Consider the following 22,701-nt stretch of genomic DNA (forward strand, 5'->3'; position numbering starts at 1 on the left):
GAAAGTTCAAAGCCACATGTTGATCTGCCACTATGAAATGAAAATATTGTACAGTATATACATATCAGATCAGATCAGTCACTCAGTTGTGTCCGACTCTTTGCAACCCCATGAATCACAGCACACCAGGCCTCCCTGTCCATCACCAACTCCCAGAGTTCACTCAGACTCACATCCATCAAGTCAGTGATGCCATCTAGCCATCTCATCCTCTGTCGTCCCCTTCTCCTCCTGCCCCCAATCCCTCCCAGCATCGGAGTCTTTTCCAATGAGTCAACTCTTCGCATGAGGTGGCCAAAGTACTGGACTTTCAGCTTTAGCATCATTCCTTCCAAAGAAATCCCAGGGCTGATCTTTAGAATGGACTGGTTGGATCTCCTTGCAGTCCAAAGGACTCTCAAGAGTCTTCTCCAACACCACAGTTCAAAAGCATCAATTCTTTGGTGCTCAGCCTTCTTCACAGTCCAACTCTCACATCCATACATGACCACAGGAAAAACCATAGCCTTGACTAGACAAACCTTTGTTGGCAAAGTAATATCTCTGCTTTTGAATATGCTATCTAGGTTGGTCATAACTTTCCTTCCAAGGAGTAAGTGTCTTTTACTTTCATGGCTGCGGTCACCATCTGTAGTGATTTTGTAGCCCAGAAAAATAAAGTCTGACACTGTTTCCACTGTTTCCCCATCTATTTCCCATGAAGTGGTGGATGCCATGATCTTCGTTTTCTCAATGTTGAGCTTTAAGCCAACTTTTTCCCTCTCCACTTTCACTTTCATCAAGAGGCTTTTTAGTTCCTCTTCACTTTCTGCCATAAGGGTGGTATCATCTGCACATCTGAGGTGATTGATATTTCTTCCGGCAATCTTGATTCCAGCTTGTGTTTCTTCCAGTCCAGCGTTTCTCATGATGTACTCTGCATGTAAGTTAAATAAGCAGGGTGACGATATAAAGCCTTGACGAACTCCTTTTCCTATTTGGAACCAGTCTGTTGGTCCATGTCCAGTTCTAACTTGCTTCCTGACCTGCATACAGGTTTCTCAAGAGGCAGGTCAGGTGGTCTGGTATTCCCATCTCTTTCAGAATTTCCCACAGTTTATTGTGATCCACACAGTCAAAGGCTTTGGCATAGTCAATAAAGCAGAAATAGATATTTTTCTGGAACTCTCTTGCTTTTTCCATGATCCAGCGGATGTTGGCAATTTGATCTCTGGTTCCTCTGCCTTTTGTAAAACCAGCTTGAACATCAGGAAGTTCACGGTTCGCGTATTGCTGAAGCCTGGCTTGGAGAATTTTGAGCATTACTTTACTAGCGTGTGAGATATACATATACCCATCCATATAAATGCATTTTTATAATATGAATTCTGTACTCTAAATATACCCTTAATTTTTATGTTAATTTTTAGTTTTTTTTCTCTTTTATTGCATCATTTTATCTTAATGTACATATTTTGATAGAATTAAATACTTTCTGGAACAAATTGGATTGTATCTGTGTTTGTACCTTGACATATGTAAATACACACATATGTTCACATACATATTAATTTATATGTACATATATACACTTAACTTATAAATGGATCAACATAAATATAAAAATCTACATTCAGTCATTTAAAAAGACTTTCTTTGTGTAGATCCTTATTATTTATTCTGGCAATAGCTTCTCTTGCTCCCTGTTTGTGAAAAATGCCTGCTATTCTTGATCGCTTGTGTCTTCTGTGGAGTGACTAAGCCAGGAAGCAGAACAGTGCCTCTGCTGGTCTGAAGCTGGCCAATTACAGTTAGATGACATAATCTTGGAATTTCTTGAAGTTAGCAAAGATCTTCCAGTTACCTCTTTCTTTCATAGAACAGTTAGCTTCACATATTTGCCAAAATCAGTGTCAAGTTGCTGCATTTGCCAATCCAAATTCTAGAGACATTTCTTGATGTACATGTTTATTTCTTATTCTAATTTTATGTTTGTGGCTGAATACCATCTTCTCCATAGTTATAACTACAGTTGCAGCAGCAAGGGAATGAACCTGTTTACATTGTTTAAAGGGTATTGAAGCACAAATACAAACATATTTTATGAGGAGCTTTTATTTAGACTCATTGTGTCAAGTAGTTGCACCACTAGAAGTTTGTGTGCTAAGTCACTTCAGTCAAAGTTTAAATTTACTTAATTCTGAATTAAGAAGGTGTGAAGGACAGGGAAGCCTGGCATGCTGCTGTCCATGGGGTCACAAAGAGTCAGACGGACACGGCCTTGTCACTAAACAGCAACAGATAGGGAAAAGAGAACATCAAGTTAGAAAAAAAGTTTTGGATTCCGTGCTAAATTCTCCTGGAAATTAGCATATGACTTGGGACAAGAAAAATTATGCCCACCCAACCAACTCATAGGATTTTGTGAAAATTTGATAGAATTATTCATAAAAGCTTGCTAAAAATGTAAAGAGCTACTCAAGTCTGATATATTTTTATTTAATTTTTTCTGAAAAAGCATTGTTTTTTGTCAGTGAGTGCATTTTACATTACTTCTGTCATTCTAACCAGTCTGTTGCTTCCTGACCTGCATACAAGTTTCTCAGGAGGCAGGTCAGGTGGTCTGGTATTCCCATCTCTTTCAGAATTTTCCACAGATTATTGTGATCCACACAGTCAAAGGCTTTGGCATAGTCAATAAAGCAGAAATAGATGTTTTTCTGGAACTCTCTTGCTTTTTCCATGATCCAGCGGATGTTGGCAATTTGGCCTCTGGTTCCTCTGCCTTTTCTAAAACAAGCTTGAATATCTGGAAGTTCACAGTTCACGTATTGCTGAAGCCTGGCTTGGAGAATTTTGAGCATTACTTTACTAGGGTGTGAGATGAGTGCAATTGTGAGGTAGTTTGAGCATTCTTTGGCATTGCCTTTCTTTGGGATTGGAATGAAAACTGACCTTTTCCAGTCCTGTGGCCACTGCTGAGTTTTCCAAATTTGCTGGCATATTGAGTGGAGCACTTTCACAGCATCTTCTTTCAGGATTTGAAATAGCTCAACTGGAATTCCATATATATATGCCTTAATATACTGTATTGGTGTTTTTCTTTCTGCCTTACTTCACTGTGTATAATAGGCTCCAGTTTCATCTACCTTGTTAGAACTGATTCAAATGCTTTCTTTTTAATAGCTGAGTAATATTTCATTGTGTGTATGTACCACAATTTTCTTACCCATTCATCTGTCAATGGACAGCTAGGTTGTTTCCATGTCCTAGCTATTGTAAACAGTGCTGCAATGAACATTGGGATACACATGTCTCTTTCATTTCTGGTTCCCTCAGTGTGTATGCCCAGCAGTGTGATTGCTGGGTTGTATGGCAGCTCTGTTTCCAGTTTTTTAAGGAATCTCTACACTGTTCACCATACTGGCTATACTAGTTTGCATTCCCACCAACAGTGTAAAAGGGTTCCCTTTTCTCCACACGCTCTCCAGCATTTATTGTTTCTAGACTTTTTGATAGCAGCCATTCTGACTCATGTGAGATGGTACCTCATTGTGGTTTTGATTTGCGTTTCTCTGGTAATGAGTGATTCTGAACATCTTTTCGTGTGTTTGTTAGCCATCTGTATGTCTTCTTTGGAGAAATGTCTATTTAGTTCTTTGGCCCATTTTTTTGATTCAGTCGTTTATTTTTCTGGTATTGAGCTGCAGGAGCTGCTTGTATATTTTTGAGATTAATTCTTTTAATTAAGCCCATTTGTTTATTTTAGCTTCTATTTCCATTACTCTGGGAGGTGGGTCATAGAGGATCATGCTGTGATTCATGTCAGAGAGTGTACTGCCAATGTTTTCCTCTAGGTGTATTATAGTTTCTGGTCTTATATTTAGACTTTTAATCCATTTTGAGTTTATTTTTTGTGTATGGTGTTAGTGTTCTAGTTTCATTCTTTTACAGGTGGTTGACCATTTTCCCAGCGTCACTTGTTAAAGAGATTGTCTTTTCTCCATTGTATATTTTTGCCTCCTTTATCAAAGATAAGGTGTCCATAGGTGCATGGATTTATCTCTGGGCTTTCTATTTTGATCCATTGACCTGTATTTCTGTCTTTGTGCCAGTACCATACTGTCTTGATGACTGTAGCTTTGCAGTATACTCTGAGGTCAAGCAGGTTGATTCCTCTAGTTCCATTTTTCTTTCTCAAGATTGCTTGGCTGTTCGAGGTTTTTTTTGTATTTCCATACAAATTGTGAAATTATCTGTTCTAGTTCTCTGAAAAATACCATTGGTAGCTTGATAGGGATTGCATTGAATCTATAAATTGCTTTCGGTAGTATACTCATTTTCACTATATTGATTCTTCCAATCTATGAACATGGTATATTTCTCCATCAATTTGTGTCATCTTTGATTTCTTTCATCAGTGTTTTATAGTTTTCTATATATAGGTCTTTTGTTTCTTTAGGTAGATTTATTCCTAAGTATTTTATTCTTTTCGTTGCAATGGTGAATGGGATTGTTTCCTTCATTTCTCTTTCTGTTTTCTCATTCTTAGTGTATGGAAATGCATGGGATTTCTGTGTATTAATTTTATATCCTGAAACTTTACTATATTCATTGATGAGCTTTAGTAATTTTCTGGTGTTGTCTTTAGGGTTTTCTATGTAGAGGATCATGTCATCTGCAAACAGTGAGAGTTTTACTTCTTTTCCAACTTGGATTTCTTTTATTTCTTTATTTTCTCTGATTGCTGTGGCTAAAACTTCCAAAACTATGTGAATAGTAGTAGTGAGAGTGGGCATCCTTGTCTTGTTCCTGACTTTAGGGGAAATGCTTTCAATTTTTTGCCATTGAGAATAATGTTTGCTGTGGGTTTATCATATATGGCTTTTAATATGTTGAGGTATATTCCTTCTATACCTGCTTTATGGAAAGTTTTTATCATAATTTTGTCAAAGGCATCTATTGAGATAATCATATGGGTTTTATCTTTCAATTTGTTAATGTGGTGTATCACACTGATTAATTTGCAAATATTGAAGAATCTTTGTATCCCTGGGATAAAGCCCACTTGGTCGTGATGTATGATCTTTTTAATATGTTGTTGGATTCTGTTTGCTAGAATTTTGTTGAGGATTTTTGCATCTCTGTTCATTAGTGATATTGGCCTGTAGTTTCCTTTTTTTGTGGCATCTTTGTCAGGTTTTGGTATTAGGGTGATGGCGGCCTCATAGAATGAGTTTGGGAGTTTACCTTCCTCTGCAGTTTTCTGAAAGAGTTTGAGTAGGATTGGTGTTGCTGCTGCTGCCTCTGCTAAGTTGCTTCAGTCATGTCCAACTCTGTGCGACCCCATAGATGGCAGCCCACCAGGCTCCCCCGTACCTGGGATCCTCCAGGCAAGAATACTGGAGTGGGTTGCCATTTCCTTCTCCAATGCATGAAAGTGAAAAGCGAAAATGAAGTCGCTCAATCGTGTCCGACTCCTAGCGACCTCATGGACTGCAGCCTACCAGGCTCCTCTGTCCATGGAATTTTCCAGGCAAGAGTACTGGAGTAGGTTGCCATTGCCTTCTCCAGGATTGGTTTTAGCTCTTCTCTAAATTTTTAGTAGAATTCACCTGTGAAGCCATCTGGTCCTCGGCTTTGTTTGTTGGAAGATTTTTGTTTCCAGTTTCTATTTCCATGCTTGTGATGGGTCTTTTAAAATTTTAAATTCTTCCTGGTTCCATTTTGGAAGACTATGCTTTTCTAAGAATTTGTCCATTTCTTCCAAGTTGTCATTTTATTGGCATATAGTTGCTGATAGTAGTCTCTTATGATCCTTTGTATTTCTGTGTTCTTTTGTGATTTCTCCATTTTCATTTCTAATTTTGTTGATTTGATTCTTCTCCCTTTATTTTGTGATGACTCTGGCTAATGGTTTGTCTGTTTTATTTATCTTCTCAAAGAACCAGCTTTTAGTTTTCTTGATTCTTGCTATAGTCTCCTTTGTTTCCTTTTCATTTATTTCTGCTCTAATTTTCATTATTTCTTTCCTTGTACTAACCCTGGGTTTCTTTATTTCTTCTTTTTCTAGTTGCTTTAGGTGTAAAGTTAGGTCATTCATTTTATTTTTCTTTTGTTTTCTTGAGGTAAGCTTGTATTGCTATGAACCTTCCTCTTAGAACTGCTTTTACTGAATCCCATAGGTTTTTGGTTGTCGTGTTTTCATTTTCATTTATTTCTATGTATATTTTTATTTACTTTTTGATTTCTTCCATGATTTGTTGGTTATTCAGAAGCATGTTGCTTAGCCTCCATCTGTTTGTATTTTTAATAGTTTTTTTTTTTCCTGTAGTTGACATCTAATCTTACTGCATTGTGATCAAAAAAATACTTGAAATGATTTCAGCCTTTTTTAATTTACCAAGGCTAGATTTATGGTCCAGGATGTGATCTATCCTGGAGAATGTTCCGTGTGTACTTGAGAAAAAGGTAAAATTGTTGTTTTGGGATGAAATGTCCTATAGCTATCAATTAGGTCTAACTGGTCCATTGTTTCATTTAAAGCTTGTGTACCCTTGCTAATTTTCTGTTTCATTGATCTTTTCATAGGTATGTCCTTCTTTGTCTCTTTTCATGGTCTTTATTTCAAAGTCTATTTTATCTGATATGAGTATTGCTACCCCTGCTGTCTTTTGGTCTCCATGTGCATGAAATATCTTTTTCCAGCCCTTCACTTTCACTCTGTATGTGTCCCTAGGTTTGAGGTGGGTCTCCTGTAGACAGCATATATAGGGGTCTTGTTTTTGTATACATTCAGCCAGTCTTTGTCTTTTGGTTGGGGCATTAAACCCATTTACATTTAAGGTAATTATTGGTAAGTATGAACACATTGCCATATGCTTTGTTGTTTTAGTTTCGAGTTTATAAACTTTTTCTGTGTTTCCTGTCTAGAGAAGATCTGTGTTGAAGAGCTGGTTTGGTGGTGCTGAATTCTCTCAACTTTTGCTTGTCTATAAAGCTTTTGATTTCTCCTTCATATCTGAATGAGATCCTTAAGTACAGTAATCTGGGTTGTAGGTTTTTCTCTTTTATCACTTTAAGTATGTCTTGCCATTCCCTTCTGGCCTGAAGAGTTTCTATTGAAAGATCACTGTTATCCTTATGGGGAATCCCCTTGTGTATAATTTGTTGCTTTTCCCCTGGTGCTTTTCATATTTGCTGTTTGTGTTTGATATTTGTTAGTTTGATTAATATGTGTCTTGGGGTGTTTTGACTTGGCTTTACCCTGTTTGGGACTCTCTGGGTTTCTTGGACTTGGGTGGCTATTTCCTTCCTCATTTTAGGAAAGTATTCAATTATTATCTTCTCAAGTATTTTCTCCTCCCCTTTCTTTTTGTCTTCTTCTTCTGGGACTCCTATTATTTGAATGTTGGGGTATTTAACATTGTCCCAGCGGTCTCTGAGGTTGTTTTCATTTCTTTTAATTCTTTTTTCTTTTTCCCCCTCTGCTTCATTTGTTTCTAACATTCTATCTTCCACCTCACTTATCCTCTCTTCTGCCTCAGTTATTCTACTGTTTATTCCCTCCAGGGTGCTTTTGATCTCAGTTATTACATTATTCATTATTGATTGACCCTTCTTTATTTCTTCAAGGTCCTTGTTAAACATTTCTTGCATCTTCTCAATCCCTGTCTCTAGTCTATTTATCTGTAACTCCATTTTGTTTTCAAGATTTTTGGATCATCTGTACTATCATTATTTTGAATTCTTTTTCAGCAAGACTCCCTGTCTCCTCCTCTTTTGTTTGGTTTACTGGGCATTTATCATGTTCCTTCACCTGCTAAATATTTCTCTGCCTTTTCCTTTTGTTTAGATTGCTGTGTTTGGAGTGCCCTCTCTGTAGGCTGAAAGTTCTTCAGTTCAGTTCAGTCGCTCAGTCGTGTCCAACTCTTTGCGACCCCCATGAATTGCAGCACGCCAAGCCTCCCTGTCCACCACCAACTCCCAGAGTTCACTCAGACTCACGTCCATTGAGTCAATGATGCCATCCAGCCATCTCATCCTCTGTTGTCCCCTTCTCCTCCCGCCCCCAATCCCTCCTAGCATCAGAGTCTTTTCCAATGAGTCAACTCTTTGCATGAGGTGGCCAAAGTACTGGAGTTTCAGCTTTAGCATCATTCCTTCCAAAGAAATCCCAGGGCTGATCGCCTTCAGAATGGACTGGTTGGATCTCCTTGCAGTCCAAGGGACTCTCAAGAGTCTTCTCCAACACCACAGTTCAAAAGCATCAATTCTTCGGTGCTCTGAAAGTTCTTGGTTCCTCTTTATTGTGGGGCTTGCTCCCTGTGGGTGGGGTTGGACTAGTGGTTGTCAAGGTTTCTTGGTTAGGGGAGCTTGCATTTGTATTCTGGTGGGTGGAGCTAGATCTCTTCTTTAAGAAGTGCAGTGAAGTGTCCAGTAGTGAGTTTTGGGGTGTCTATGGGTTTGGCATGGCTTTGGAAAGCCTGTCTTTTAATGCTCAGGGCTGCGTTCCTGCTTTGCTGGAGAATTAGCATGGTGGTCTTGCTCTGGATTTTGTTGGTTCTTGGATGGAGCTTGGTTTCAGTGTAGGTATGGAGGCCTTTGGTTGAGCTCATGTCTTATTAATGTTACCTGGAACTGGGAGTTCTCTGATGTTCTCAAGTTCTGGAGTTAAGCCTCCTGCCTCTGGCTTTCGGTCTTATTCTTACAGTAGCCTCAAGACTTCTCCATCCATACAGCACAAATCATAAAACATCTAGGTTAATGGTGAAACAATTCTCCACAGCGAGGGACACCCAGAGATGTTCACAGAATTACATGGAGAAGAGAAGAGTGAGGAGGGAGACAGAAGTGACCAGGAGAAGAGGGGAAGTCAAAAGGGGAGAGAGCCATCTAGCCAGTAATCGATTTCCTAAGGGCTTTCCACAGTCTGGAACACCCAGAGAGATTCACAGAGTTACATAGAAAGAGAAGAGGGAGGACGGAGATGGAGGCGACCAGGAGGAACAGAGGGTGAGTCAAAACAGGAGAGACTAATCTAGCCAGTAATCAGTTTCCTAAGTGTTCCCCACAGCCCAGAACACCCAGAGAGATAGATTCACAGAGTTAAGTAGAGAAGAGAAGAGGGAGGGAGGAGATAGAGGTGACCTGGGAGAGAAAAGGGAGAGTCAAAAGGGGAGAGAGCAATCAAGCCAGTAATCACACCCCTAAGTGAAAATGGATACTGAAGATTAGATTCTTAAAGGTACAAAATTGATAACAAATACCAAAAACAAAGATTAAAAATCTAGAATAGAAGTTAGACTCTCAAAAAAAAAAAAAAAACAATATTAAAAATATAAAACAAAATCAATCACAAAAATTATGAAAAATATATATATGAAATTTGCTTTAAAATAGGGTCTTTTTTTGCAAGGTAATAGGTTATAAAAATAAAAATTAAAGGAATGATAATGAACTTAAATTATAAGAAAAATTTTAAAGTGATAATAGTAAAAATATATCTAGGAATTTCTCTGGAGCTTTTGTGGGTAGTGTGGGGTCAATTCAGTTTCAGATAGTTCCTTGTTCCAGCTTTCACTTGTTCTCAAGGTCTATAGGCCCCCTCCAATGCTTATTCAATGTTAACTACAGGGTGTTAATCTGTTGCACCTGTAACTTCCAGAGCGGTTCCCTCTTCGTTTATTTTGGCTTCCTCTGTTTGCAAGTCTCTTCAGTGTCTAATTTCCACCCTGACACAGGGGGAAAATGTGGTCATTTATTTAGGCTCACTTGTTCAGTTGTGTTGTGGTGAGGGATGGACCCTGCAAATAAATATCGCTGGTGTGTGTAGGGAGTGCTCACAGTATATAGACCACACTGGGTTTGCCCCAGCTCAAGGTGGTGTGTTCTTCCTGGGTCTACACTGCTCAGGCTCCAGAATGTTCTGCAGGGGCACTGTCCAAAGTGAACCCTGCATTTCATACATTACCCAGGTCTAAGATGCTCAGGTTCTCAGGTCCTCCGCAAGGGCATAGACTCAGCTGAGTGTGTGTTTTATGCCCTTCCCAGGTCTGAGCAGCTCAGGTGACCAGGCGCTTGGTGAGTGCACTGTCCCAAGTGGGCTGTGCATCTTAATCACCTCCCTGGCCCCAGCTGCTCAGTTTCCCAGGAGTGCCATGAAGGCACCGTCTCAGGTGTGCTGTGTGTCTCCTCTGAGGAGTTGATCTCAGGCTGTGACCTTCCTGGGAAATGGCAACTGTCCAGGATCCCAGGAAGATGTGGTTAGCAACTGGGAGCCTGCTCACAGTTTGGTGGAGGATGCCGGTCTCTGGAGCCAAGATTACCCCTTGCCTTCTGGCTCTGGCTGTCACACATCTACCTCTCTGCCTCTGGGAGAGGCCTGTACAGTGCTGGCTAGCTGTCTTTTGGTATTCACGCACTCCTTTGTTCTGTGAGCAGGCCAGGCTGCACCTTAGAGCCTTTTTCGGGAAAGATCTCTTTTTTTTCTCTCTCTGGTGATCTTACAGTTTGAGTTGCTGTCTCACATTAGCTCCCTCAGATTGTCCTCAGGGCATTCAGACCCAGTCCTTACCCTAAGCATCGATTACACAGCCCACCCCTGTTCGTCCAGCCCCCGCTTGCTGGTGGCGGATACGAGCTTCTGAGCTACTTTGCTGGCAGTTGTGGTTAGGAGCATATTCTGTGTGTGTTTTTTTGTTTGTTTGTTTTCTCTTGTTTACGTTGCTCTCTGAGATTCCAAAAACCCCCTCAGACCCTCCTGTGAGAGGGTTTCCTACTGTTTGGAAACTTCTCTTCCTTTCATGACTCCCTCCTGAGGACGGGTCTCAGTCTATAACTCTTTTGTCTCTCTTTTTGTCTTTATATTTTGTCCTACATCCTTTCAAACAGAATGGGCTTCCTTTCTGGTTGCCTGGTGTCCTCCGCCAGCATTCAGGAGTTGTTTTGTGGAAGTTGCTCGGCATTCAAATGATCTTTTGATGAATTTGTGGGGGAGAAAGTGGTCTCCCTGTCCTATTCCTTCACCATCTTTGCATAGGAGAGCGTGGTTTCCTTTCAGTCATCATAGTCCCACATAGGTGGGGACCCTAGGGTTTTTTTTTAGTTAAGAATTACTTTCTCTGTAGATGATAAGGTGATTAAATAATGCCAATTTTAAAGGAAGGCATACATGCATTCTAGAGGTTTGTCAAAATCCAGTCTTCCTTTTATGTCTGAAAACAATAGTAAATCATGGAGTGAGAAATTAAAAAAAAATGTTTCTTTCCATTTTTACATGTGCCTCTTCTCTTCAATGCAGTCATACTCTTGCCAAGAAAACCACCCTTGGTGTGCTCCCCTTGGTGTGCTCCCACAGGCTACACTCTGAAAGATGGGTCTCCTCTCATAGATCGCAGGCTGAGGATGGCTTGTTCTTCTGCTTGTAGTAGCCACCTTAATGTGACATCTTTAATTTGAGTAAGATTTGTATACTCAATATGTATCGGACCAGAATTTTCCCCATTTACCTCAACAGATTCATGTAAAATGCTTCACTGAATTGAAAAAAAAATATTAATTTTTATTGGGCTGTGGTTGATTTATACTGTTGTGTTGGTTTTGGGTGTACAGCAAAGTGAATCAGTTATGCATATTAATATATCCACTCTTTTTTTAAAGATTTATTTCCCATGTAGGCCTTTACAGAGTACTGAATAGAATTCCCTGTGCTATACAGTAGGTTCTTGTTCCCAGGTGGCTCTAGTGGTAAAGAATCCACCTGCTGATGCAAGGGATGCAAGAAATATGGGTTCTATCCCTGGTTCGGGAAGATCCTCTGGAGGAGGGCATGGCAATCCATTCCAGTAGTCTTGCCTGGAAAATTCCATGGACAGAGGAGCCTGGCAGGCTATAGTTCATGGACCCACAAAGAGTCGGACACAGCTGAGCACACATAGATCCATGTTGTAGAATTTATATACAGCAGTATGTATATGTAACCCTAATGTTCCAATTTATCCCCCCTCCCTTACACTGTGGTAATCAGAAGTTTATTTTCTGCATCTGTGATGATACTTCTGTGGGGTTTTGTTTTGTTTTAATGATAAAACTACTTGGTTCTAATAGCTTGCTACTATCAACATGTAAGAATTATTAAATCTTTAAAAATAACCCAATCAAAAAATGGGCAGGTCTAAATAGACATTTCTCTGAAGAAGACATACAGGTGACCAGTAGGCACCTGAAAAGATGTTCATTGCTAATTATTAGAGAAATGAAAAGTAAAACCACAGTGAATTATTGCTTCACACTGGTCGGAATGACTATCATCAAAAAGTCTACAAATAATAAATGCTGGAGAAGGTTTAGAGAAAAGGGGGAATCTTCTTACACTGCTGGTGGGAATCTAAATTGGTGCATCCACTACAGAAAATAGCATGGAGGTTCCTTAAAAAACTGAAAATAGAGCTACCATGTGGTCCAGCAATTCTACTCTTGGACATATATCCAGAAAAAAACAAAAACTCTTAATCTGAAAAGATACACGTACCCTAATGTTATAGCAGCACTATTTGCAACAGCCAAGACATAGAAATGACCCAAGTGCACATCAACAGACAATTGGTTTAAGAAGATGGGCTTCCCAGGTGGCTCAGTGGTAAAGAATCCGCCTGACAATGCAGGAGACATGGGTTCAATCTCTGGGTTGGGAAGATCCCCTGGAGTAGGAAATAGCAACCTTTTCCAGTATTCTTGCCCAGAAAATTCCATAAACAGAGAAGCCTGACAGACTGCAGTCCTTACGGTTACAAAGAGTCGAACACAATTGAGCATGCATACTCACACACACGGTGCATGTGCGTGTATATGTGTGTGTATATATATATATATATATTTCTCAGCTACAAAAAGAATGAAATACTGCCATTTTCAGCACCATAGATAGACCTAGAGAATATCATACTAAATGAAGTAAGTCAGAGAAAGAAAGACAAGTATTATATCACTTACATGTAGAATCCAAAAAAATAATACAAGTGAATGTATATATAGAATAAAAATAGACTCACAGATGTAAAAAACAAATTTATGGTTACCGAAAGGGAAAGTGAGTAGGGGAGGGATAAGTTAGTAATATGGGATTAACGGACACAAACTACTATACATAAAATAGATAGGCAACAAGGACTTACTGTATAACACAGGGAACTCTTCAATATCTTCTTATAACCTATAATAGAGAATAATCTGAAAGATATATACATAGAACTGAGTCATTTTGCTGTATACCCAAAATTAAAACAATATTTTAAATCAAGTATAGTTCAATTAAAAATAAAGAAATTATTAAATCTTTACAGGACTACCATGAGTTAAGCCACAAGGATAATATTAAAAAATAGTACCCGTGATCTGACCTGCACAAAAGTTAAGAAAGTATTTCAAAGTCATGAAACTGTCAAGAGTAAAATGAATTCAAGACTTGCAGTTAAATTTGTTGTTCTTTCTTTAATTCATTTAACCATCAAGCAAGATTATACTGAATTGTCCTGTCATATATAATAGAAAATAAATCTACTTAGGGAAAGCATGATGGGAGAAAGATTAATTGGGGGCATATCCTTTCAAAATGGTTAAGTAGCAGAACTCACAGAATTCAAAACAGTTGATGGCTCTTCGGAGAGCCATTGTGTCACTCTCGGGGTAAGGGTCTATGCATGAAAGGTATCACAAGACAAAGAAATATGGCCAGAGTTGAGCATGTTGGTGAAGGCTAAAGCTAGCACATAATCACACTGCTGATTCCTGACTTGGTATTCAACTCTGTTATTTCAGACCCCAAATAGAAATACATGCAGAGAGGCAAACTTTGGAACATAACAGAAATATGAAATGGCAACATGGTTCTAGTTTGTTTGGATTTGTTAGAAATTTAGGCAGAATATGCTTGATCTTATCTGAAAGCTTTTCCAAGAGTTCCATCTGTGTAAACAGCTGACCCATGAGTACACATGGGCAGTGGCCTGAACACACATGCACGCACGCACCCAGCCACCCATGACAGCAGTACTGGGCAGAGGAACCCCATCACCACCACCACCACTATCACTGCTTCCATGACCACATTCTGAGTTTTCCAAAATCTATAACAGGTTCCTTTGGGTTGCTTCAAATTCATCAGGATTTGGCTGGAGAGAAAACATGTAAGACTATGTTCTGCCAGGCCTTGCCGAGGTCCAGCACCAGCTGATCCAGGGAGTTCGAAGCAGGGACGGCGTCGGCGAGGATCGGGATACAATAGCTTCAATTAGATATTAATTAGAGATGTAAAGAGTAATAGAATGAGGATAACTCAGTAGGAAAATTCAGTGGAGAAAAGAGGCTGAGTAGCTTGGTTTACACAGGAGACCAGTAAAACTTCAAGACAAGAAGTTTGCACCACTTACATAGGCCGCAGGTGTCCTTCTGTTCTCCCAAAGGAGAGGAGACACTGAGGCCTCCCCGGTTGGATCTTAGAAGCCCAGGCAAAATTAGTAAGCTTGGTGGGTTCCGTGCTCCAGATGGAGACTCAGCCAGAGTTTAAGAGAGAGTGTGACATGGGCAGACCAGTATTTCGAGAAACTGATCCCAATTCTTTATTTTCCATGGTCTACTTTTATACACTGAGATGTTATGCAAAAGCCACGTGGGGTCAGCAGTCCTGACTTTTATCAAAGTCAGGTGCTTCATACAAATGTATACAGAGGTCTTAGGGGTGTTACATCATCTTCTGGCCAGGGGGCCTGCTGACAATTTATGACCCTCTCCTTGTGACAGCGGTCAGTCAACCAGGACACTTATTTCTCCAGGGGTGATTATTCTTAAAAAAGATTCCACCTTCTGAAGGTACCAGATAAAGTTACATTCCTATAGGGTGAGGGTGTAGTGGGTTTTAATTAAGGAAAGAATTTACTTAGCCTAAGGTCTAACATGATTAGTATCAAAGGTTAATACTTATTTCTTCTATATATTCATTAATGTGTGTAAGGGCAGGGGATGTGGAGACTTAGCAACAAACATTGGCTCAACAAATGAAAAACCCTTTACCAATACAATTTCTAATCAGCCCATTATACTTATACTAATAGTTTTCTAACTTCTCTTAAAAACCTGTTTTTAGAAGGTTTAAAGCATCTCGTGCCTCTCACAGTTGGGAGGCTGTGAGCAATCACATGTGGCCAGACAAGCCTGTCAGGCAGGCTAGAGAAACTTCAGAGGAGTTTGTAGGTTAAAACACTCCTGTCACGCCCAGGAATTATTATTAACTGGAGCTCTAAGTTAACTCCTTCTCTGAAAGAGGTGGTGGGGGACAGACCCCCGTAAAGTCAGAGGTGTAGGTAAGAGCACAAAGTAGTAAAGTAGGCAGGCTCTGGTTATGGGGGCAGATGCTCGAGGATTTCCAGGGAGACTCCTGAGGCTCGATCCCGCCTTTGTGTATGTCGAGCCTCCTTCCTCATGACCTTTGTCATGGGCGGAGTGCCTCACGCTGGCAGGCCTGAGGAATCCCTCAAGAGCAGCTGTAGGATCCCATTTGTTCCTGATGTTTGGGGACACAGAACACTCAAATATCAATTACTAACATGTTACAGGGACACTTTTCCACTGGACTGTATTCACATCTGAAGAAATAGGCGTATCATTTCACCCTTGACTTCCCAGACCCTAATCTCCATCTGTGAGATGAGAATGACTACCCCGTACCCTTTTGTCACAGCAATATTGAAAGAAGAGAAATGAAAACATTCTACTAATGACTTTGTGTATGTGTTTCTTCCTTGTCCCTGTTGTTCTCCAATGGCATCAACATAGCTTTAGCCCGACATGCCATATGGACCGAAGTCTTGGCTTGATCTGTGATGAATGCCCTGTTGGGTACTCAGGACAACGCTGTGAGAGGTAAGCATGTACTCAACTGTCTTTCACTGTGATTTCCACCTTGGGAGTTATAAAACCACAGGCATCATCATCTTTTGCACTGCCCCAGAAAAGCCACCACACTTGGTGAGTTGAAATAAAGTTTCTTACCACACTTGTCAAACAAATGCATTATATTCTTATAGTTTATTTATTCTCTAGAAATTGCTCCATAAATCTCCATTCACTCAGAGAATGTTTGATTAATGTTTTAATCTTAAAGGTTAAGCATTAACCTGCAATCTTTCTAGAAAGTATTGCTCAAGTGGAAAGTCATGCACTTTAAGATTTATCTTGCTGTCTACATTGGCAACATTTATTTTTCATAATTAGCTTTTTGTCCTTAAAGTGTAGCTTAAGTGTATAGTTCATAGTTCAGCAAGTGATCCATAATTCACCTTAAATATATTTGAAAATTGAAACCAAATGTAATTATTTTCATGATTTATATGCCCATCTAATTGTTTCTAAGTCAATATTTTAATTCCTGTTGATTTTACTAGATTGTTTTGCATTGGATCCAGGATATTATTTTCTGTAACTTGAGTGATTATTTTTTCTCCTAAAATCTTTCCAAGGAAAAGTTTCTTCCGTATTTCAGGTTTACTGAAAATGGAACAAATTTCTCCCATGATATTGTTGACCAACACAACTCTCTGGTTGTAGCATTGAAAACAGTCCCTTTTGCTGCCATTGCTAGAGATTAGGCAGGGGTGGAACTAGAGGGAGGGGTAGAGGAAATGACCTGCTTTCACCCAGCATCACCAAGGTGAACACCGCAGAAGGCTGTTTCTGCCTATCCTTTCCTGTCCTCTTGGCAGCCATCAGGTCTGTTTCAACCAGACTGCATAAAGTTAATGAAGCAAGGGCCAGTCACCCAGAGAGAATTCAGCCAGCAGCTAGCAGTCTGTGGACAAAGTGCCAATGACAGCTCTGAGCAGCAACAAGTACTGTTTGTGAGTACGGCAGCATTTGTAAATTTGTAATGGAGGAACAGAGCTGAAATAAAGAGGATTCAATTTTAATCGAGAAACTGAGAGTCTTTGATTGTGCTTATTTTTTTTATTTAAAGGAGGGCACATGCATGGCAGCCCACTCCAGTGTTCTTGCCTGGAGAATCCCAGGGACGGGGAAGCCTGGTGGGCTGCCGTCTATGGGGTCGCACAGAGTCGGACACGACTAAAGCGACTTACCAGCAGCAGCACATGCATATTACTTACTGTAATAGCAGAGCATACCATTGCCTGGACAGATTTACATCAAATGCCTAACCACTCTGGCTCACTACAGGCAACTTTTTTTTTTTTTTTAGCAACTGGAAAATGACAGCTGTGCTGTCATACAAGGCCATTTAATCCACCAATCTAGGTGAGCTTAGTCTCTGATGTATTTGTACCGCTCTGCTCCATAATATGTATTTTCTACATGTTAGACAGTGGTTTCTGAGCCACCTACAATTTAAACGCCTACATTTTATTTAATAAACATTTGTTTATCAGCTATTATGTGCTGAGCACAGGTCTAAACTAAACACAGGTTATAAGCAGATGTACCCTACCATCCTTGCCCTCAAGCAGCTCACATTTTTAATGTGAGTGAGAATAGTTGATTGTATTCTGGAGAACATTCTAGTCTGAATAATAAAATTCACCTAGGAAAGAGATGCTTGAAAGAAAGGATGATTTCCTTTCTAAAGTCTATTAATTTGATTCAAAAGAAGGTAGAAACATGCATAGGCAGCTTATCATATGGCATATCTTGCCTCTAACTCAAGTTTTTCAAATATAATCTTAAACTATTATTATATGAAATATGTGATATTATATTTTTCTAGCCAAAATTTGGATCAGGGCCTTCCAGGAATGTTTAGTCTATCATTCCTCTGTATGAGCCAAAAAGTATATTTGTGTGCATTGCGTGCTCAGTCGTATCCGACTCTTTCTGACCCATGGACTGTAGTGCACCAGGCTCCTCTGTCTGTGGAATTTTTCCGGCAAGGATATTAGAGTGGGTTGCCAATTCCTACTCCAGGGGATCTTCCTGACCCAGGGGACTTAGGGATCAAACCTGTGTCTCCTGATTCTCCTGTATTGACAGGTGGATTCTTGAGCTCTGAGCCATCTGGGGGATCCAAACAATTAGAAACATTTTGGCAGATGTGCCAGCTGAAGTAGATGTGAGAGAGAATAAGGGTCAGGGAAGGAAAGAGATGTGGGTTGCACTGAAAATTTTGTAATCAAAACTATTCTGGGAGTGATTAGAGTAATCAGTTATGCACATCATTTACACAAAATCAGCTTGAAAAACTGAAGCTGTGTTTCAAAAGCTATAGATGTTCTTGGAATAGAGTTCTATGATCATGGAAGTCTGGGAAGCATCTATTAGCTTGTCAAAAGTTCTGACCAGTCCTGGAGTGAAAAACATCTCTTCAGTTAGTTTAACTCAGCATTTTCTAATCTTGGGTGACCATAAATCCCCTAGTTTTATTATATAGCTAGAATGTATCTCAGACTATAGCTCAGATAGATGGGAATTATAACTTTATATTTTTATCTCAGTTTAATTTCTACTTTGAGATCAAATTCTTTATATGTAAGAACTGTGAGAGCTTGGACATATAATCTTAGTCAAGTATCCTTTAAACTTAAACCCAATGTTATATGTCACTTATGTTCAAATTTTAAAAATTTGTTTTAATGTTTTTTTCTCTTCTCTCCTACTTTCCACCTCTAGCTTTGGTTAGAACCAAAGTCTAACAAGCTTACTTAGTACCAAGAGGCTTGAATGCTTGCGAGAGTGTGTGTGTGTGTGTGTGTGTGTGTGTGTGTGTGTGTGAGAGAGAGAGAGAGAGAGAGAGATAGACTGGATTTTGGGCAATGGGCATATAGTGGGGTCAGTCTGTCCTGAGTAATTCATCTAAGCGCATTTCTGCTGACCTCTTTCTGTTTACTGTCCACCTGATTACCTCTCCCCTCAGGTCCAGTAACTCTCTCCACTACTTTCCTATCATTTGTGGGAACACAGGACACATACTGCTGTTTACTTTGTACACCGGGGCCCACCAACATTTCCGCTCTCATCCTTTCTCCTCCATTTGCCTTTCTAACTCCATCCCTTTCCTGTTTGGGCATGCATTGCAGAAAGAGTTGCCACATTCATAGAAATGGTGATTTTTAAAACCCAAGTCCAGAAGATTCTGATCTTTCTGCTTTCCTTCCCGTCAGAACCCTTTACTCAGTCACGTAGCCCAGGTGGCCTTGCTGCTTGAATTGAGGGAATGGAGAAAACTCGTGACCAAGAGGATGGCAAAGCAAAATATGACAAAATGTGAACAGATAGTCTGTCACATGTAAGGCACTGGTTACAGTTTTCAGAAACTTTTGCTTGGGGTCAGAGCACTCATACTTTGAGATATTACTGCCTTCCTCTGACTAGGGAATGTTTAAACAAAAGTAAAAGAAGAGAACCAGGGGTGAAGGAATTGGGTATTCATCATGGCACTTTGCTAAGATTCTAGGCTTTTATGGTCTGGACAAGAGGAGAAAATACAGAAAATCAAGGAGACAGTGTTTTGATGGTCAAAAAAAGATGACTGTCAGAGCATCAAGAGGAATTAAAAAGATCATAGAGAAAAAAAAAAGTGACCTAAATGCTGATGACACTGGCTCTACTTTTTAATTTCTGTTGAAACATTTCTGTAAATCTCTTAAGAATACTATTCTATGTATAAACATGCACACACACACGCGCGTGTAATAAAATCTGAATGCTCATTTTCAGTGAAGTGGCGTATGAAATGATGTATCATGTATATTCAGTAAGTCTCCTTACATGTCCTACAACAAAAAGACAGATGTTCCTCCAGTGATTCTATTTAATTGTAGTTATTTTCTTGTGGATTGAGTTGGTTTTTAAAATTATTGTTGTGGGAGAATTTCAGACTGATTAATTGGTGTCTGTTTAAAAAAATTTCTAGATCTTGTTATATAATGCCATCTCTCCTGGGGGCAGCAAGTCAGAAAAGTGAGCTGAAAATAATGGGGTTTTGTTGTCTGTGATAATGATCATTGTATATTGCTATTCTAGTGGAGCAAAGTCACTCTCTTAATGGTAAACAAAATGAGATGTGAATATATGTGGATGTGATCATGAGCTCTGAATATCAAGTAAGGCAAGAAGAATTGGGTTAAAATTTAAAAGGATTTTCTTGTTATCTTTACTGAATACCACTCCTTAAGGGATTGGGGGGGGGTGGATTTTATGCACTGAAATATTAGTTCATATTTTACAATAGAGAATTAATAAGCAATTGTATTTGGAGGTGGCAGTATTCTTCCAAGCAATATTTGTATCGTGACTTTCACAATTCATAAAATGTTTTGTTAAAACTAGTAATCTTATTAAAATTATGATAAATCTTCTACAGGCTTATGGCACCTGTAAATTTTCTAGAACACTTTGAATTATCAATGTATCTTACTTATAAAATTAATAACTTTCTCCCACAATCATATTATTAAAGTGTTCTTATATGATATACTAGATTTAAACCATTCCTTTTTCTATAGTAGAGAGGATTTTTCTCTACACAGTGACTTTTATATCTGTAAGTGAGCATAAACACAGTATTATTGAAACACAGTATTATTGAAATATATTCTCCCACATTGTTTTTATTCCCCTTCAATTCTGACCCTTGCTGTAAAGGACTTTCTGTTTTGCTAAGATGGCACAGATAACGGAGCTAGTAGCTTGACCATAAAAGTTCAGATGCACTGTTTCATGTCTCCTTTGGCAAGTAAAGCTTAATATGCAGCATGAGCAAATGTAACTGAAAGAGAAGACAGAGTAGATTACAAATAAGTGCTTCCTATAAAGGTGTATCTGTGCATCTGTAACATTAAGTAACATTTTAAAACAGAACACATGGTTAAAGGGAAATCTGATACAAAATTTAAAACAATATCTCCCATGCCTCCTAAATAAATGAATTTTTATTTTTCCAGTAAATATGTAAAGTAGTATTTAGTCCTTAAAAAAAAAAAGAACTAGAGTTTGCTAATGAGAGATGTGGGGACAATTAAGCCTCACGTTATGGCATTTTACTGTAATATGCAGCATGCCTGCTTCTCCTTGGTAAAGACTCTTCAATGGAAATCTGTTTCTGTATGTATATGCAAATATATAAAAGCCTATGCAGAGATATAGCCCCACACAAATAATGAGGCTCTTTTGATTTTCTACTTAATACATTCTGAATTCTTACTACTGTACTTCCTTGTGAGCCTACTTCCTCATAACAAGCTCTTGCTGCAACAACAACAAAAAAAATGTGAACCTTACATATTTGTACAGAAAACAACCAATTGGAGTAGATACATATGATGTGTTGTACTACAAAGGCTTTCCAACGTGGACCTGGATCCCTCCGGAGTGCCAACAGCAGATCTCTTATTATGCTTTGGTCTCATCTTCAGTTCCAGTGACAAGGTGTTTTTTTTTCCCCCCTCTGGCTGAAATCTAATTACTAGTGAAGCTGGCAGGATTTCATCTTGTATCTACACTGCAGTAACAGAGAAAACATTCTTTTAATCATCTTGCATTTGAAAAAAAGGAGCACTTAAAGGGAAAACATCCTGGGAGAGAAATAGAATAAAATAAATACATAAACATTGCCCCCAGTGGGTTTCATGGGTTCCTCCCAAATACTCACTGATGAAATTTTTCACCTTAGGTGTGCGGAAGGCTATTTTGGACAACCTTCTGTACCTGGAGGATCGTGTCAGCCATGCCAATGCAATGACAACCTTGACTTCTCCATTCCTGGCAGCTGTGACAGCTTGTCTGGCTCCTGTCTGATATGTAAGCCAGGTACAACAGGCCGGTACTGTGAGCTCTGTGCTGATGGATATTTTGGAGATGCGGTTGATGCAAAGAACTGTCAGCGTAAGTCGTGAACTATTGATGCCCCTGACAGAATTGATGCATTGCTCCTCAAAGTAGCTGATGAGTTCTTGAGTGGGGATTGGAGAGTAGGAAATTACCTGTAATACATGTAAGATAGATATCCAGCCTATACACAGAGTCTGAATATTCTAATACATTTCCTTTGTACTAATAGATTAAATCCTCTCAAAATTGCTGCATTATTGAAGTATCATTGTTTTTCAAATGATACACATATTTCTGTTTACACATGGGATAAAGACTTTTAAGTAAATTTTTATCTATGACAGGAAAGAAGAATTTGAAAATTAGGCCCTATTTATCCTTATTGTTGATCTCAATTCTAATCACTTTCTTGAAATACATTGATCTGCCCATATTATTTCATTAGTATCTGTCAGTAGGTTTTAATCTGTTATGCTTTCATATGTAAACTTTACATTCTTCTGTTTCACAATAGGTGAGATATACTGCCAGTGTTCTTACACACCAGCATTTGTAATTGTTGAATGATTAACCATCAGCTTAAGACTACTCATAGAATGCCATTTCTGTATTTTACTTCCACAGAATAGCTATTGTAGGACTTTATTCATATTAGTCAGTACATTCCTACCCTTGTCTTGAATTTCTCAACTATATTATTTGGTATTGCATAGAATATTAGTGGTAACATGCGAGAGAGATCTATTGTGGAGAGTCAAACAGACGGAGCATCCTTGTTAGACCAGCTCAGAGCTGGACACTGCCATAATCGACTTCACCTACTGTGATAACCCTCAGGAAGAGCAGGTTATGATACCAGCTTAACAATTCACTTCTGCTGACTTCATTATATAA

The 22,701-nt window shown here is 39.1% G+C and overlaps 1 protein-coding gene across 6 annotated transcripts in view; it reads left to right on the forward strand.

Annotated features, from left to right (window-relative positions):
- Window positions 1-22,701, forward strand: part of LAMA2 (laminin subunit alpha 2) — a 693,105-nt gene that overhangs the window by 418,425 nt on the left and 251,979 nt on the right. For all 6 annotated transcript variants that reach the window (XM_027551500.1, XM_027551497.1, XM_027551499.1 and 3 more), the window contains 2 exons: window positions 15,811-15,897; window positions 21,650-21,861. In XM_027551500.1, coding sequence (XP_027407301.1) covers window positions 15,811-15,897; window positions 21,650-21,861 — 299 coding nt within the window. The remainder of the gene's footprint in view (window positions 1-15,810; window positions 15,898-21,649; window positions 21,862-22,701) is intronic.

Source organism: Bos indicus x Bos taurus, chromosome 9, assembly GCF_003369695.1.
Source record: "Bos indicus x Bos taurus breed Angus x Brahman F1 hybrid chromosome 9, Bos_hybrid_MaternalHap_v2.0, whole genome shotgun sequence".
Lineage (NCBI taxonomy): Eukaryota > Metazoa > Chordata > Mammalia > Artiodactyla > Bovidae > Bos > Bos indicus x Bos taurus.